Here is a 13,840-nt window from a genome sequence, read left to right as displayed (position 1 = left end):
CATTTATAGTTACAAAGACAGGTGAACGATGGGTTGGCAAGTTGTAGTAAATGCCCACCATCATAACTGGTGACAGAAGATAGCTGTACCTGTTTGATCTGGAAATAAAAGTGGCAGTCATGTTCAGGTCATCCAATGAGAGTGAAGTTTGTTAGGGCTGTTAGCAAAAGAATGATGTGCACTTTCTTCCTTACAAGTGAGCATAGTGACACAAGCACATTTCAGAATGGGATAGTAATCACAATAGGTGTGTAAGAGTATGCTGTTCAAAACTTTGTTTCAAAAGAAACTAGAATCATTCAAATATTGATCTGCTCTAGATCAATTTCTACCTTCACAACTGCTCACAGGGCAGCCAGAATAAAAGCATCTATTGAAGAATCATGATTGCAAACTCTTTGGCATCCACCTTATAGCTATATCTGTCTTTCTGTGATTTCCTGTACTTCTAAAAAGTGTGTGAAATTATCCATGTGCACCATTTTGAATTGCCAGGATCCACACCCTACCCATGAAACATTCCTTAACAACATTACCAAGGAGACACATAATGACACATACTCTTTATTAGTAAGGTGCACTGGAATAGCTGCTTATAATAACTAATCTTTATTCACGACAGACTGTTTTGGCGTTTATCGCAAATTTCAAGTGTGTTTAAGCTGATGTGATGTCCATGTACATCGTTAGTGGACTGTCTTATAACTTTCACTGTTTAGATAAGATGGTAATTTATGTAAATATATTGAAAATAATATGTCTGACATCAGTTTGGTAGTTCAACTCTTATGATACTATATTTGTAAACATACAGCGTTGAAAGAGTTAAAATGTCAAACTGCTGTCAGACATATTCTCAATATATTTACTTAAATTACCATCTTATCAAAACAGTGAAGTTAAAACATGGTTCACTAACAACATAATATGGATGTCATTATCTAACGTATATTATGCTGCTGGCCCTAAAGAAGAGATAAAGAGCACTTGCAGTAATTAGTCTGGGACAGTGGACCAGTGCTGCTTATTAGTCAAAATACTGTATTTTGAGAAGATATGGAAAGATAGTGCTTTGCTGCAGAATCCTCCTGGTAGAAGAATGGCCAGATGGTGTAGCAAATGCGCCTTGTATTTGGATGAAGAACCGTACCCATTTTGAGTCCATTTTTCAGCAATTGCTCATCCACACCAGTAAAATTGAATGAAATTTAGTAGTGGCATTTCGGTTTCCTTAAAGGTAAATGCATGTATAGCTTTTCCGTCTAGGGTGAAGTAACATTACGTAATAAAAATTGTAGTACATGATCTAAAACATTTGGTACAAGAAAGTATTGGTGTGGTCTGTTTTTGTATTTGTGCAAAAGTTTATTCATTTGTATATTAAGGAGTGTGAAAAAAAGGTGCAGGTAGAGAGAACCACTCACCGTGTACAGGAAGTGTTGAGCAGTAGACAGACAAGCACATAAATGAAACCAAATGTTGTAAATAAGCTACAAGGAACAGAAGGCTAAAACAGATGTTCATGGAAATTCAGAAAGAGAATGTGGAAAGTAATGGGTCATGGTAAACTGATCCAGAAATTCGTCATGGAATAGAAACAGGAATCGATCTGGGAAAGAAATTTATGGATTGATTAGATGTCTTTTTTAATGAACAATTTCCCTGTTTTAGATTTTAAAATGGCTGAATATATTTACTGTAAAGAAGTAAATATTTGTAGATAGCTAGTAGTTGTGAGCTGTAGAATGTGACGTATGCACATTGATGTGTTAAAAAAAACATGTATACTATTTTTTCCCCATCATAGGCATCTAAAAGTGAACGACAGAAGAGTTCACCAACATTTAAGGATTTAGATTTTATGGAACATCACCCTGAGGGGATAGGACTCGAGGCAGATACATATGCAGCCCTTGTTAAGACAATTCAGAGGGATTGTAGAGTAAGTAGACTCAATTTTGAAGTATTTAGTGGTCATTTTGTTTTGAGGGCATGTCAGAAACTAATATTGATATGATTTGTACATTTCAGGTGCTGGAAAGTTTTAAAATAATGGATTATAGTTTGTTGGTTGGCATACATAACTTGGATCAAGCAGCAAAGGAGAAGGCGGTAAGCAAAATGGTGTGTGTGTGTGTGTGTGTGTGTGTGTGTGTGTGTGTGTGTGTGTGTGTGTGTGTGTGTGTGTGTCCTGAAAAAAAAGTATCATATATTAATAAATTATTCTGATAGACATGGAAACAATTGCACAGACAAAAAACTATCCACCATCAACAAAGCCAACACCTAATAACACATGAACTAGGAGATGCAGATGATATTGTGATGCCATCTGCACAGTGCAAGATGGACAGGGCACAAAATGTTAGTTCAGTGTGAGATAGGACAAACTTCTGCAACTTACATTTCTCCATGTTATGAAGGCATTGCATTATCCAGAATTCTACCATTCTCCCATGACTATTACAAAAATTGTGTAGTGGTTGGGCTGTAAGCGGACTGTGTAACAGCTGTTGTCCTCTGTTGAAAATAGTTTTCATTTTGTCCAAATTTCATATAGCTTCTAGAGAATGATGTGTAATGTTATTGAGCTGTTGTAGAGAAATGGTGGGAGTTTGATTCTGCAAAATATTCTCACCATACTGCAATACTATCTGTTCTTATTTGAAATATGAGAAGTGAGTCTTAACTGGTGGCTGTCCAAACCCCAATTCTTAGTGTCTATTTAGTAAGGGGTTCTTACACAATTGCTGGATTGCCATTGATGCAAACCTTGCAGCAATCATCTTGTTCAAAAAGAAAAGTAAAATTTGACATAGTGTAAAGTGTGGCACCATTCCTGCGTCAAAACTTAGTACTTCTTACTGTGCAGTGCATGGTTCCTGAGATACCAGGGGTGAATTATCCAGTGGTTCTTTTAGAGTTCAGGAAACAGTGCACATTCAATGACCTTGACCATGTCTGCGCCTCACAAATTGAGAAATGAGCTGCATCCTTAATTTTAGGTTTGGTTTATGTTTATTTTAGGTTTACGTGCCCACATTCTCAAATTTTTTTTGCAATGATGTTCCATTACAAATATTCTCTCAGGACACGTTGTGGCCTGATATATTCAAGGTAATAGTAACAGCAGATAATGTACAGTAAAGTGGACCAGAGCCTGCCACTTCGATAATGTAGATTAGTGTGCAGTGTGTACACAGTGCACAGTTGCTTACTTTGTGTTAAAAGTTGTGCAAAGCTGTTGTGTCCGAGTAACAAAAGTAAGGGATTAACTTTGAAATAACTAAAAATCATCCCCTGAAGAGGGTGGCAAATTTAGCAGATCAGTAGTTGCATTCTAGCATATAGACATCCTGCCAATAGCTGACATCCCAGTTCACAAGGATAAGCTGTACAAATTGGAACTAAGGACTATTGTGGCAGAAGGGGACTGCTGACTTGTGTTCCAAATTATGTAATGCTGATATAGGAAGTGCTGTAATTTCCTAATGAACATACCAGAGGGAATTTCATTAGAGTGTAGAGTGTGGTGTCCAAAAAAACATTTTGGATATGCAGAAATGGGCCCTTTGGTTGAAGTCACTGTTAACTTGAAATGCTCTACAACCAATGCGCAAAATGGTAACTATTTGGAATGAGAAAGACGTGAGCAATCACACGTCATGAGACTCAGTAAGTCCCCATATCTGAACCTCTTTGAAAATCTGTGGGACTGACAGGAGCAGTGAACAAATTTGGCTACAATGGCGTCCATGCTGTGTGCCTTATGTACTTGAGGTGATGTGGATGGAGTGGCATTTTACTACATTGTATATCTAGAATCATGTATAGTACACTCCATAGTGACTTATGACTCTTAACAAAGCTCACTGATGTGCTACAGACTGTTACATGAATATATTTCTTCTGTTGAGCTTATAAAATTCTTCGGTCCTCCATATTCACAATGTGTTTCCCAATAATGGTTGTTCTTAATGATCGTATATTGAAATATGATCAGTTTCAGATATGGGGAACTTTATCAGTCTCTCGTGGGTATGCTCCACAGTCTGGATCAGCCATTGTGTAAGGTGGGACGCCATTGAAAGGTGCATTGCAGCTGCTCATGTGTAATATCAAGAGCACAGCTGTTAATGGAAAATAAATTTTGTATATGAAGGAAAGCGAATAATATTACAGCTGAGCCATTCTAATCAATCTTTCTGGGTAGCCCCATATTATATAATTATATTCTATTTCTTAATGACTTTGTGCATCCTGACAGTGGAACATATACAGTGTCTTAATCACTGATACAGTAATTTTGATGGATTTGTTGTCACGTGTAGTCTTGATGTCAGTGTTTCAAGGCTCCACAAATTCTTATGTCAGACAGTAAATTTAAAATTTGTTTATGGGTTTCGCCACTGTAAATATGATACATTTTTGAATATCAGTAAATTACTTTGAAAACAAACTTAATGCAAAAAGAAATTTTGTGCAGCATTTATTTTTGTTTCCCCCATTATATTGGATGATCAGAGAAACCCCATGATAGAAATATGTTACACTTTAATATGCTATGAAAATAAACATTTTACATTTTGCCTTTATCTTTTTTCTCAAGTTTAACAATCTTAAAATTGAAGCATATGTTTTCAGTGATTATGTTATTCTACTGAGGTATTATCAATCGAAGTGTAGATTTATGATCCTATTCTTTGCCATAAGTTACTGCAGCTGGAAACTAACCAATGTTTTGTTCCTCATTGAGAGTTATGATTGATAATTTTGACTATTTATTTAAAACCACACACAGAAAGTGATTCAAAACATAATTCCTTATTTTTTGTTATTAGCGTATTTAACCTGTAACCTTATGTGGCCTCAAATTTCTTTGCATGCTGCCATATTAGAGTTACATTTGGAACCAAACATTGGTATCAAGAGGCCATACATTTCTGTCACTGCATTAAAGTCTCTTGGCCAGCATAAAGTTTATGCAGCATATGACTAACTGTACTCAAATAAATTATACTGTTCAAAAGAATCAGGACAACATGAATTCGGGCATCTGCCATACTCCATTGAGCAATAATTGGGGAATGGGTATGTTATGAAATTATGCCTTTATATTTCAAAAATTAAGTACACAACAAAACACCATTACATCCATGATCGTTTACGTAAAAAGAACTGAAATGTACAACCGATGTCGAAAACAAATTGGAAATCACCATTCATCCCATCATCCTATGTGCTTGTCATTTGACTTTGAAAACTTTAATAATGTGTATGCACTCCATGAGTGTTTATCACTGCCTGACACGTACATGATGGCATGCTCCATATAAGTCTATGGAGGTCACTCTGTGTTATCTGTTCCCATTCGTCAGTGAGAATTAATGAGAGTCCTGGAGTGTCTGGTGGAACATCACAACCACGATCACAGCTGTCAAGCATGTCCCACATATTCAAAATGGAGTGTAGGTCAGGACTCACTGCTGGCAATGCCGTTACTTCAATGTCCAGGCTTTGCAAGACATCTCTGCTGATGCCCACCACTTAGACTTCGGCATTAGGAGCAGCTCAGGGCCACCACAGTATGCAGCAGTCACCATATGGTCCAACAGGTTCTGCTTGATGTACTGCATGACAGTAAGGTGACCATGGACAACAACAAGATCCATATGGCCGATACACTGAAGTCTCCCGTCAGCATCATAGGACCTTGGAAATCTTTCAGTTTCCTGGACAACATTTTGCAGGTACCACTCACCACAGGTCTCTGCACACAAACACAGCCATCACCTTGGGTCAGAGGATATCTGGACTCCTCTGTGAATAACATGTTTCACCAGTGATGAGGTTGCCCATTGATAAGGGAACAGCAGACATGAAGGTGAGCTACAAGGTGATGTCGTGTCAAAGGGTACTTGAACAGGTCACCTGGGTCGTAAAGTCGTATCTCATAAATGGTTCATTACAGTTACTGGCCCTTCTGAGGTCATCTTGCAGTGCTCTGCGGGTATCCATATGACGTGGCAATGCAGAGGTGGCCAGGCCAGGTATTGGTCCCCATGTGGGGGTTGTAATGCACTGGCAACCTTGTCCAACTTGCCTTGTTTACTGACCTATCTCCCTCTAGTGCATCCACAACCTATGGATGACACAATGAAAGGCATTGGCATCTGCAATGACACTACCGAAAGAGCATCCTTTTTGGATCAAATCGACTGCCCTTGTAACTTGCACTGCATTAAGCTGTCACAGTGCATGTGCTTGGTTGAATACAGTGTCCAAAAACGACAACTGCCATCTGCGTACCTCACTAGAAAACACTGGGATGCCGGTATGCACTTCCTTCTGAGGGGTCGGAAAGATATTAATCGTAGCCTACATCGAAAGCAAAGCTCTCAAGCCATGCAGTAAATCAATAGGTACTGCCTTTATCATAATAGATTTAACATATCGGATGTTGATATACATGTTTACATAATTCTTTTGAACTGTGTATTAAAGTTTTTTACACCACCATATTACTCCCCTAAATAAAGATTTTATAAAACTACACTGTGCTTGTGTATTGCTGGTACATTTTATGGAATTCAAATATTTTGCATTTGGTTATGCACTATTATGTGACTCATTGTTCTTTACACAAAGCCATGGTTCATTCCTGATGACATTTTGAGGCTAGTAACTAAGCAAACATGTTCCATGTGTGTTTATTCAGTGATACCTCTTGTGAAAGCTGGTGGTGATGTAAGAATTTATTACGTTTAATACTTCAACAATTTGGACATTCTCACTTGGTTGGCCACCACCTCTTTCCTGAGGAACTAGCTGCTGTTGGTGTTGAAAGTACATGTTACAACAACAATTCTCGTCAGAATGTTGTCAGCCCATCCCAATTAAAAATAGGAATATGTGAAACATGGCCTGATACGGCCTCGTACAAAGGAACACTTCTGCACAGTTTATTACACAGCTGGTAATGTAATCTAACAGTTCCATACTGGTATGATGCTCCAGCGTACAGCAAATCAAAACATGATGGACAGAGCATCAAATCAAAGCTTCAGAATACTGTTTCCTGTTTGGCTTAAGGATGTCTCCATTGTACGAGGGCAGTTCAATAAGTAATGCAACACTTTTTTTTTCTGAAACAGGGGTTGTTTTATTCAGCATTGAAATACACCAGGTTATTCCCCAATCTTTTAGCTACACAACACTATTTTTCAACGTAATCTCCATTCAATGCTACAGCCTTACACCACCTTGAAATGAGGGCCTGTATGCCTGCACGGTACCATTCCACTGGTCAATGTCGGAGCCAACGTCGTACTGCATCAATAACTTCTTCATCATCCGCGTAGTGCCTCCCACGGATTGCGTCCTTCATTGGGCCAAACATATGGAAACCCGACGGTGCGAGATCGGGGCTGTAGGGTGCACGAGGAAGAACAGTCCACTGAAGTTTTGTGAGCTCCTCTCGGGTGCGAAGACTTGTGTGAGGTCTTGCGTTGTCATGAAGAAGGAGAAGTTTGTTCAGATTTTTGTGCCTACGAACACGCTGAAGTCGTTTCTTCAATTTCTGAAGAGTAGCACAATACACTTCAGAGTTGATCGTTTGACCATGGGGAAGGACATCGAACAGAATAACCCCTTCAGCGTCCCAGAAGACTGTAACCATGACTTTACCGGCTGAGGGTATGGCTTTAAACTTTTTCTTGGTAGGGGAGTGGGTGTGGCACCACTCCATTGATTGCCGTTTTGTTTCAGGTTCGAAGTGATGAACCCATGTTTCATCGCCTGTAACAATCTTTGACAAGAAATTGTCACCCTCAGCCACATGACGAGCAAGCAATTCCGCACAGATGGTTCTCCTTTGCTCTTTATGGTGTTCGGTTAGACAACGAGGGACCCAGCGGGAACAAACCTTTGAATATCCCAACTGGTGAACAATTGTGACAGCACTACCAACAGAGATGTCAAGTTGAGCACTGAGTTGTTTGATGGTGATCCGTCGATCATCTCGAACGAGTGTGTTCGCACGCTCCGCCATTGCAGGAGTCACAGCTGTGCACGGCCGGCCCGCACGCGGGAGATCAGTCAGTCTTGCTTGACCTTGCGGCGATGATGACACACGCTTTGCCCAACGACTCACCGTGCTTTTGTCCACTGCCAGATCACCGTAGACATTCTGCAAGCGCCTATGAATATCTGAGATGCCCTGGTTTTCCGCCAAAAGAAACTCGATCACTGCCCGTTGTTTGCAACGCACATCCGTTACAGACGCCATTTTAACAGCTCCGTACAGCACTGCCACCTGTCGGAAGTCAATGAAACTATACGAGACGAAGCGGGAATGTTTGAAAATATTCCACAAGAAATTTCCGGTTTTTTCAACCAAAATTGGTCGAGAAAAAAAATGTGTTGCATTACTTATTGAACTGCCCTCGTATAATGCGACTCCAACATCCTTCTGTGCTTATACTTCTATCTATCTATCTATCCATCCATACATACATTCATACATACATATATACATTAGCTGAAGTCCCCTGCCTTGATTATATCTTTCTGTTCTGATCTCAGGAACTACTGTAGTGATTCTGATAGGGCTTTCATGAATAAGCTTGCACAGCCTTATGCTGTGCCTGGTGCGTGTTAAGTGGCCCTGTGTGATTTGTACCACTGTTATGTAGTGAAGGATGCTCCATACTAATGTTGTATGGTGGAGACTGCTTGGTACAGATGTTGTGTGGTCGAGACTGCTTGTTACAGATGTTGTGTGGCGGAGGCTGCTTGGTACCAATGTTGCATGGCAAAGGATGCTCCATAAATGATGTTTCGTGGTAGCAGATGCTTCATACCAATGTTGTGTGGTGGACTGTGCTTCATACTGATTGTGCATGGGAGAAAATACTTTGTACCAATGGTGCACAGCAGAGTGTTCTTTGTAACAGTGTTATGTTGGGAAAGGGGGGAAAGGCACACACAGAAAAGGTAGTTCATGTTAGGCTGGTACTTGAGTCAGCTGACCAGCAAGTTCCCATAGCTCTTGCTGGAATTTTAATAACAACTCTACACAGTAGCCCAAAAATAATATTACTGTTACACTAGTCAAGTTGTCCCACCATAGTTACTTAGTTCTATTTCTGCAAATTGGGGGCAAGTCACTAGTTTTGTATGTTGCGGCATTCAGTGAGTACAGTGACCATGTTGATCCCAATATAGTTTTGTTCCGAGATCCGCGTAATGTCTGATCTGTATCCGTGATTGCAGACAGTCTTTGGAGCCTTCTGTTAACTGCACCCTTCTCATTGTGCTGTCTGCCCCCATTTCTGCTGCCGTTTCTTTAGATTTAATTTTATTTAAGAAAGTATGTCTGTCAGCCTGGTGAAAGTTCTAAGATTTTGTGTCACTGGGTGGCTTGCATGTCTGTTGACTTTTTTTAGCTACTCCTTATTTGGCCTCATGAGGTTGAATGGTCACTCTCAGGATTATTCTACAGAAAATGTGAATACATTACATGGAATCATACCCGAGACCTCTTCGTCACTAGCTAATAAGTCTGCCTGTTAGTGCACAGAAGAATCTGGCCTATTTACATTGTACCTCTTGAAAGATTTGGAGAATCGGGGGAACTGTGGTCTCTACATATGCAGGATGTGAAGGTTGGAATGCGTGAGTGTGGTCCGATGGCATCCCAGAGCGCATAGTAAGGGATTGTTGGCTGTGAATACATTTATTGTCAGGATTTATACAATACAAAATAGCTTCTACATGGTGTTGATCAGCATTGAGTAGAGCGGCGCTCATGGCTGGGTGCAGATGACTCACGAGGCTCAGTAGGCGGTAACGTGGCTTGGCGCAGTCAGGGACTACACACTCTCAGCAGAGGTGGCATCATACAGGGTGCTGGTGTAGAAGTTTGCAGGCATTGCCTGTCCAGCCAGGGTGCAAACAGCTTGGTGAACCATTCCACGAAGGTGCTGTCATGGTCATCATAGTTTGCACCCTGCTCGACGGCCAGCAGTTCCACATGGGATGAAGGTAGCAGTGCAGAAGTATGCCCTGGCCTCGCAACAAAAGACGGCCAAGACACCGGAAGCTACTCGCAGGTTCAGCCAGGGGGCACCACAAATGCACTCTCGCGGAAGATGTGAAGTTGGCAGCTCAAGGGTCGCCCTCGATTGACTGGGTCATCGGTCAAAGACACTCAAGTATTCACATCAGTAGCAGCAATGGTGGCAGCACTGTAATTGATGACAGTGAAGTACATCAAGCTGGTTTGCTGGTATCTTGTATTAGAAGTCATCAGATGAACAATAGGCAGCACATCGTAGAACAGCTTCAATTTGGATTCACTGTAAGACTTTGTCATGCCAACTGACCCAATGGTTCAGAAGTCTAAGTACACTCATGTTCAGAAAAACAAAACACCTTGAACATCTAGAGATAGGACATTCGTATTCACAGGGCATGTACATTATATTTTCTGCAGAAATGATTAGCATTTGAACCATTTCGGCCACAATTTCAAGGTCAGCATAAATATTGTGACGCCCACCACCTACCAGTAAAATGTACCTACGACTCTCGTTGTCGCTATAAACCGAACATAATAGATGAGTGTGACTCACGCAGATGTGCAGGATACCTTGCAGATGCACACATGAATTGTATCATCAAATCAGTGAGTTTGAAAGAGGGCTCATTATTGGCACGAGAGAATGTGATGCATCCATCTGGGAAATTGCTGCTTGTGTGGGATGAAGTGTTTCGGCAATGAATGAGTGTGTGCAGAATGGTTCACAGAAGGACATAGAACACAACGAGACAGGTCACGTCACACCACCCAGACCACCCCGCCGAGAAGATTGACATGTCACAAATCTGCGCCCTCCTTGGCTCTGGTGCATCAGTGGAACAGTGTAACACATCACACGCTATCAGAGGTGATGGACCATCTCCTGTTTGAGAATGATGGCCGCATTTTGGTTTGCCACAGAGAGGGAGCAGCATCCGTGAGCATTCGCACAAGACATACAGTGCCAACTCGAGGCCTTGTGGTATGAGATGCTATTGGGTACAACCACAAATCACAGTTGATGCGTGTCCCGGGCACTGTTACCAGTGTGGCACACGTGAATGACATCCTGCTACTTGTAGTCATATCCTTCCTGCACAACACCCCAGATGGAATTTTTCAGCAAGACAATGTACTACCACATGTTGCTGTGTGAACATGTGCCTTCTTGGTGTCACAGGATGTTGGCGTTTTGCCCTGGCACACCGGATAACCAGACTTGTCACCAATTAAAACTGTGTGGGATATGGTGAAATGATGGGTGCAGTACTGTGACCCAATGCCAACCACCACAGATGAACTTTGGAACCAGGTGAATGCAGCATGGATGGCTATGCCACAGGACACCAGTCATACCTTATATGCAACATGCCACCACTCATGGAACAAGTTATTAGGGCCCATGGCAGACCCTGTGCCTGCTACAACAGGACACATGCTGAACCAAGATGATTGAAATGCTAATCGTTTCTGCAGAACATACTAATGTACATGACCTGTGAATATAAATGTCCTCTCTCTAGTCACTCAAGATGTTCCGTCTTTTTTTTTCTGAGCAAGAGTGTATTTATACTGGTTATGTTGTGCCAGTTACGCTGCCGAGCTGTGGCAATGAGCAAATTTGGTCTCATTTTCTAGGCTTACCAGCACACTGCGCCACATCATGGTGTCCCTACTTAAGCTCTCAGATCTTCAGCTTGGCCCTTTCTGCAACATCTGAATGTTTTGGAGCTGCTCTTGTGTGTTACACAGTCGTACCTCACCTTGTGGTGGTGTCAGAATGACGTTACAAAGTGAGCATTCTCCTGCGATTGCATTCTCTCATCTCCGCTCGATTGTTGTGTGTCAAAGCCCAGTGGTGTGCCTCACTGTTTGCAGTATTGGCTCTTCTTCCTGGTTTTTCACTCTGATTGAGACACTGCATTCGAGCCTGTCTTAGCTTGGCTCTGTGCTTGCTGGGGAAAAACTTAAAAAATTTTACGTTAACCAAAAATTAAATTCTGTGGTGCAACAAGTTTATCTCCTCACGTTGCCAAATATAATTGTTCAGGGAATTATAGGCAAACATTTGATGTTCAAGGTTAATGTGGACACTTAAAATAGTCAACAGCATGAAGATTGGTTTTGGGGGAGGTGGGGGGGGGGGGGGGGGGTGGCAGACAGTATCTCACCATGCAAAATGCTGCTCTCATCAGTGGTATACCCTTGCATCCTTGTGATTTGTGAACTGACATACTCGCCATTCATGTGGGGGACTTACAGCATAATGTGGGATCCATACTGTGTTGCAATTTATTATTCTCGACATATACAAAGCAGTTTCAGTGGTGACAGCACAAAGTGACAAAAAAAGTCCTACAATCAGTTAGGGATCAAACACTAACCTTTCTATTTGTAGGTTTAACAGCTATGTACTGAGCCATATCAGTGCCATTATGACAGGATTAAAGGGCTTCCTGCCTACCAAATTTACTTGTGCAACTTTCCAATTCCATTCTCAGTAGTTGCTGGGGAAATATTGTTGTCCGTACCCTAATTTCTATTATTTTATCAATACATTCCTCCATATGCTACATATATGAGGGAAAGGGTTGAATAGTATCTTATGAGAATCGTCTAAGATGATGATGTTTTCTAAAGGCTTTGTGGTATTGTTTCTTTCTTTTGCATTATTTAATTGAAAATTATTGTGCATTTCTGAAGTGCTCATGTCTCACCTAAACGAAACTCATCACGGTCAGTGATTTAAGCCACTGAGGTGTATCCTGATATCTACAGCAGTGTAGTTCTTCATACCACAGGAATTGTTCTCAGAAATGGGAAGAAAATATGGAAGGTAACACTAGTCATGATACATGAGTGAGACATTACAACACAGGCTTTTTTGGAAGTGGGACTGAGAAGTTGGGTTCATGTCTCATTCCAGCCACTCTAAATTTTGTTTTCTGAAATAGCGGTAGGGGAATTTAGGGTTGCTTCCATTGAGAAGACCACTGGCAATTTTCTCTCAATCATACATCTCCACTCTGAGATAGGCTCTGTATCTAATGACTTTGGTGTAGATGTGATAATAAATGTAGCTTTTCTTGGTGTGGATTTTAAATCTCTATCTTCATCCTTTCATCTTGCCCAGCATGTGCTTACAGCTTTCCTTATGCAGCTCTGCATCAAGAAACGTATGGTTCTTAGTTGTCTGTACACACATGCACTATGTTCACCATTTTTTGGGAAAATCACTTTGCGTTTTTGTTAAATCTGTTATACAATGGTACCTATAAACGTTTTCCAATACAGCTTCATTTATTTTATTTTATTTATCAAAAGTAATTTCCATGGACATATTCTTGATCTCATGCCTGCAGGTAGATTTTTTTTCTGCATGAAATGACTGCTCTTTATCAGAATAGTCAATTGAGGAATTAAAGACATATGTGAAAATGATTAAGAAGTTCAAAGCCTCCTGCATGTAAATACTAGGTGCAATTTTTTCTACAGTGTGCTGGACCACTGTCACAGTGAAAGAAATAATTTTCTGCTTTCAGTATCAAATAGATAGCTATGACTGTGTTTGATATAAAACTTGCCCTTGTTTTTAGAGTAAAACTTTCCCTTCACAACAAGAAAAATGGCAACTGTTCACTTTCTGATATATGATGATATGCAGACGGTGCCTAGTGTGGACTTACTTAAAGACATCCATATTTATGTATGTATTTATTTATTACTTATTTTAATATTTGATTGGAAGATTCTAGCAAT

The 13,840-nt window shown here is 40.7% G+C and overlaps 1 protein-coding gene across 6 annotated transcripts in view; it reads left to right on the top strand.

Annotated features, from left to right (window-relative positions):
• LOC124721726 (phosphatidylinositol 4-phosphate 5-kinase type-1 alpha-like) overlaps positions 1-13,840 on the top strand; it is a 315,644-nt gene that overhangs the window by 51,049 nt on the left and 250,755 nt on the right. For all 6 annotated transcript variants that reach the window (XM_047246822.1, XM_047246821.1, XM_047246823.1 and 3 more), the window contains exons 7-8: positions 1,808-1,942; positions 2,032-2,112. In XM_047246822.1, the coding sequence (XP_047102778.1) occupies positions 1,808-1,942; positions 2,032-2,112 (216 nt within the window). The remainder of the gene's footprint in view (positions 1-1,807; positions 1,943-2,031; positions 2,113-13,840) is intronic.

The sequence above is a fragment of the Schistocerca piceifrons genome, chromosome X (genome assembly GCF_021461385.2).
Source record: "Schistocerca piceifrons isolate TAMUIC-IGC-003096 chromosome X, iqSchPice1.1, whole genome shotgun sequence".
In the NCBI taxonomy this organism is placed as follows: Eukaryota; Metazoa; Arthropoda; class Insecta; order Orthoptera; family Acrididae; genus Schistocerca; species Schistocerca piceifrons.
Note: the sequence above shows the minus strand (reverse complement) of the source record. Positions and strands in the feature narration are given on the sequence as shown.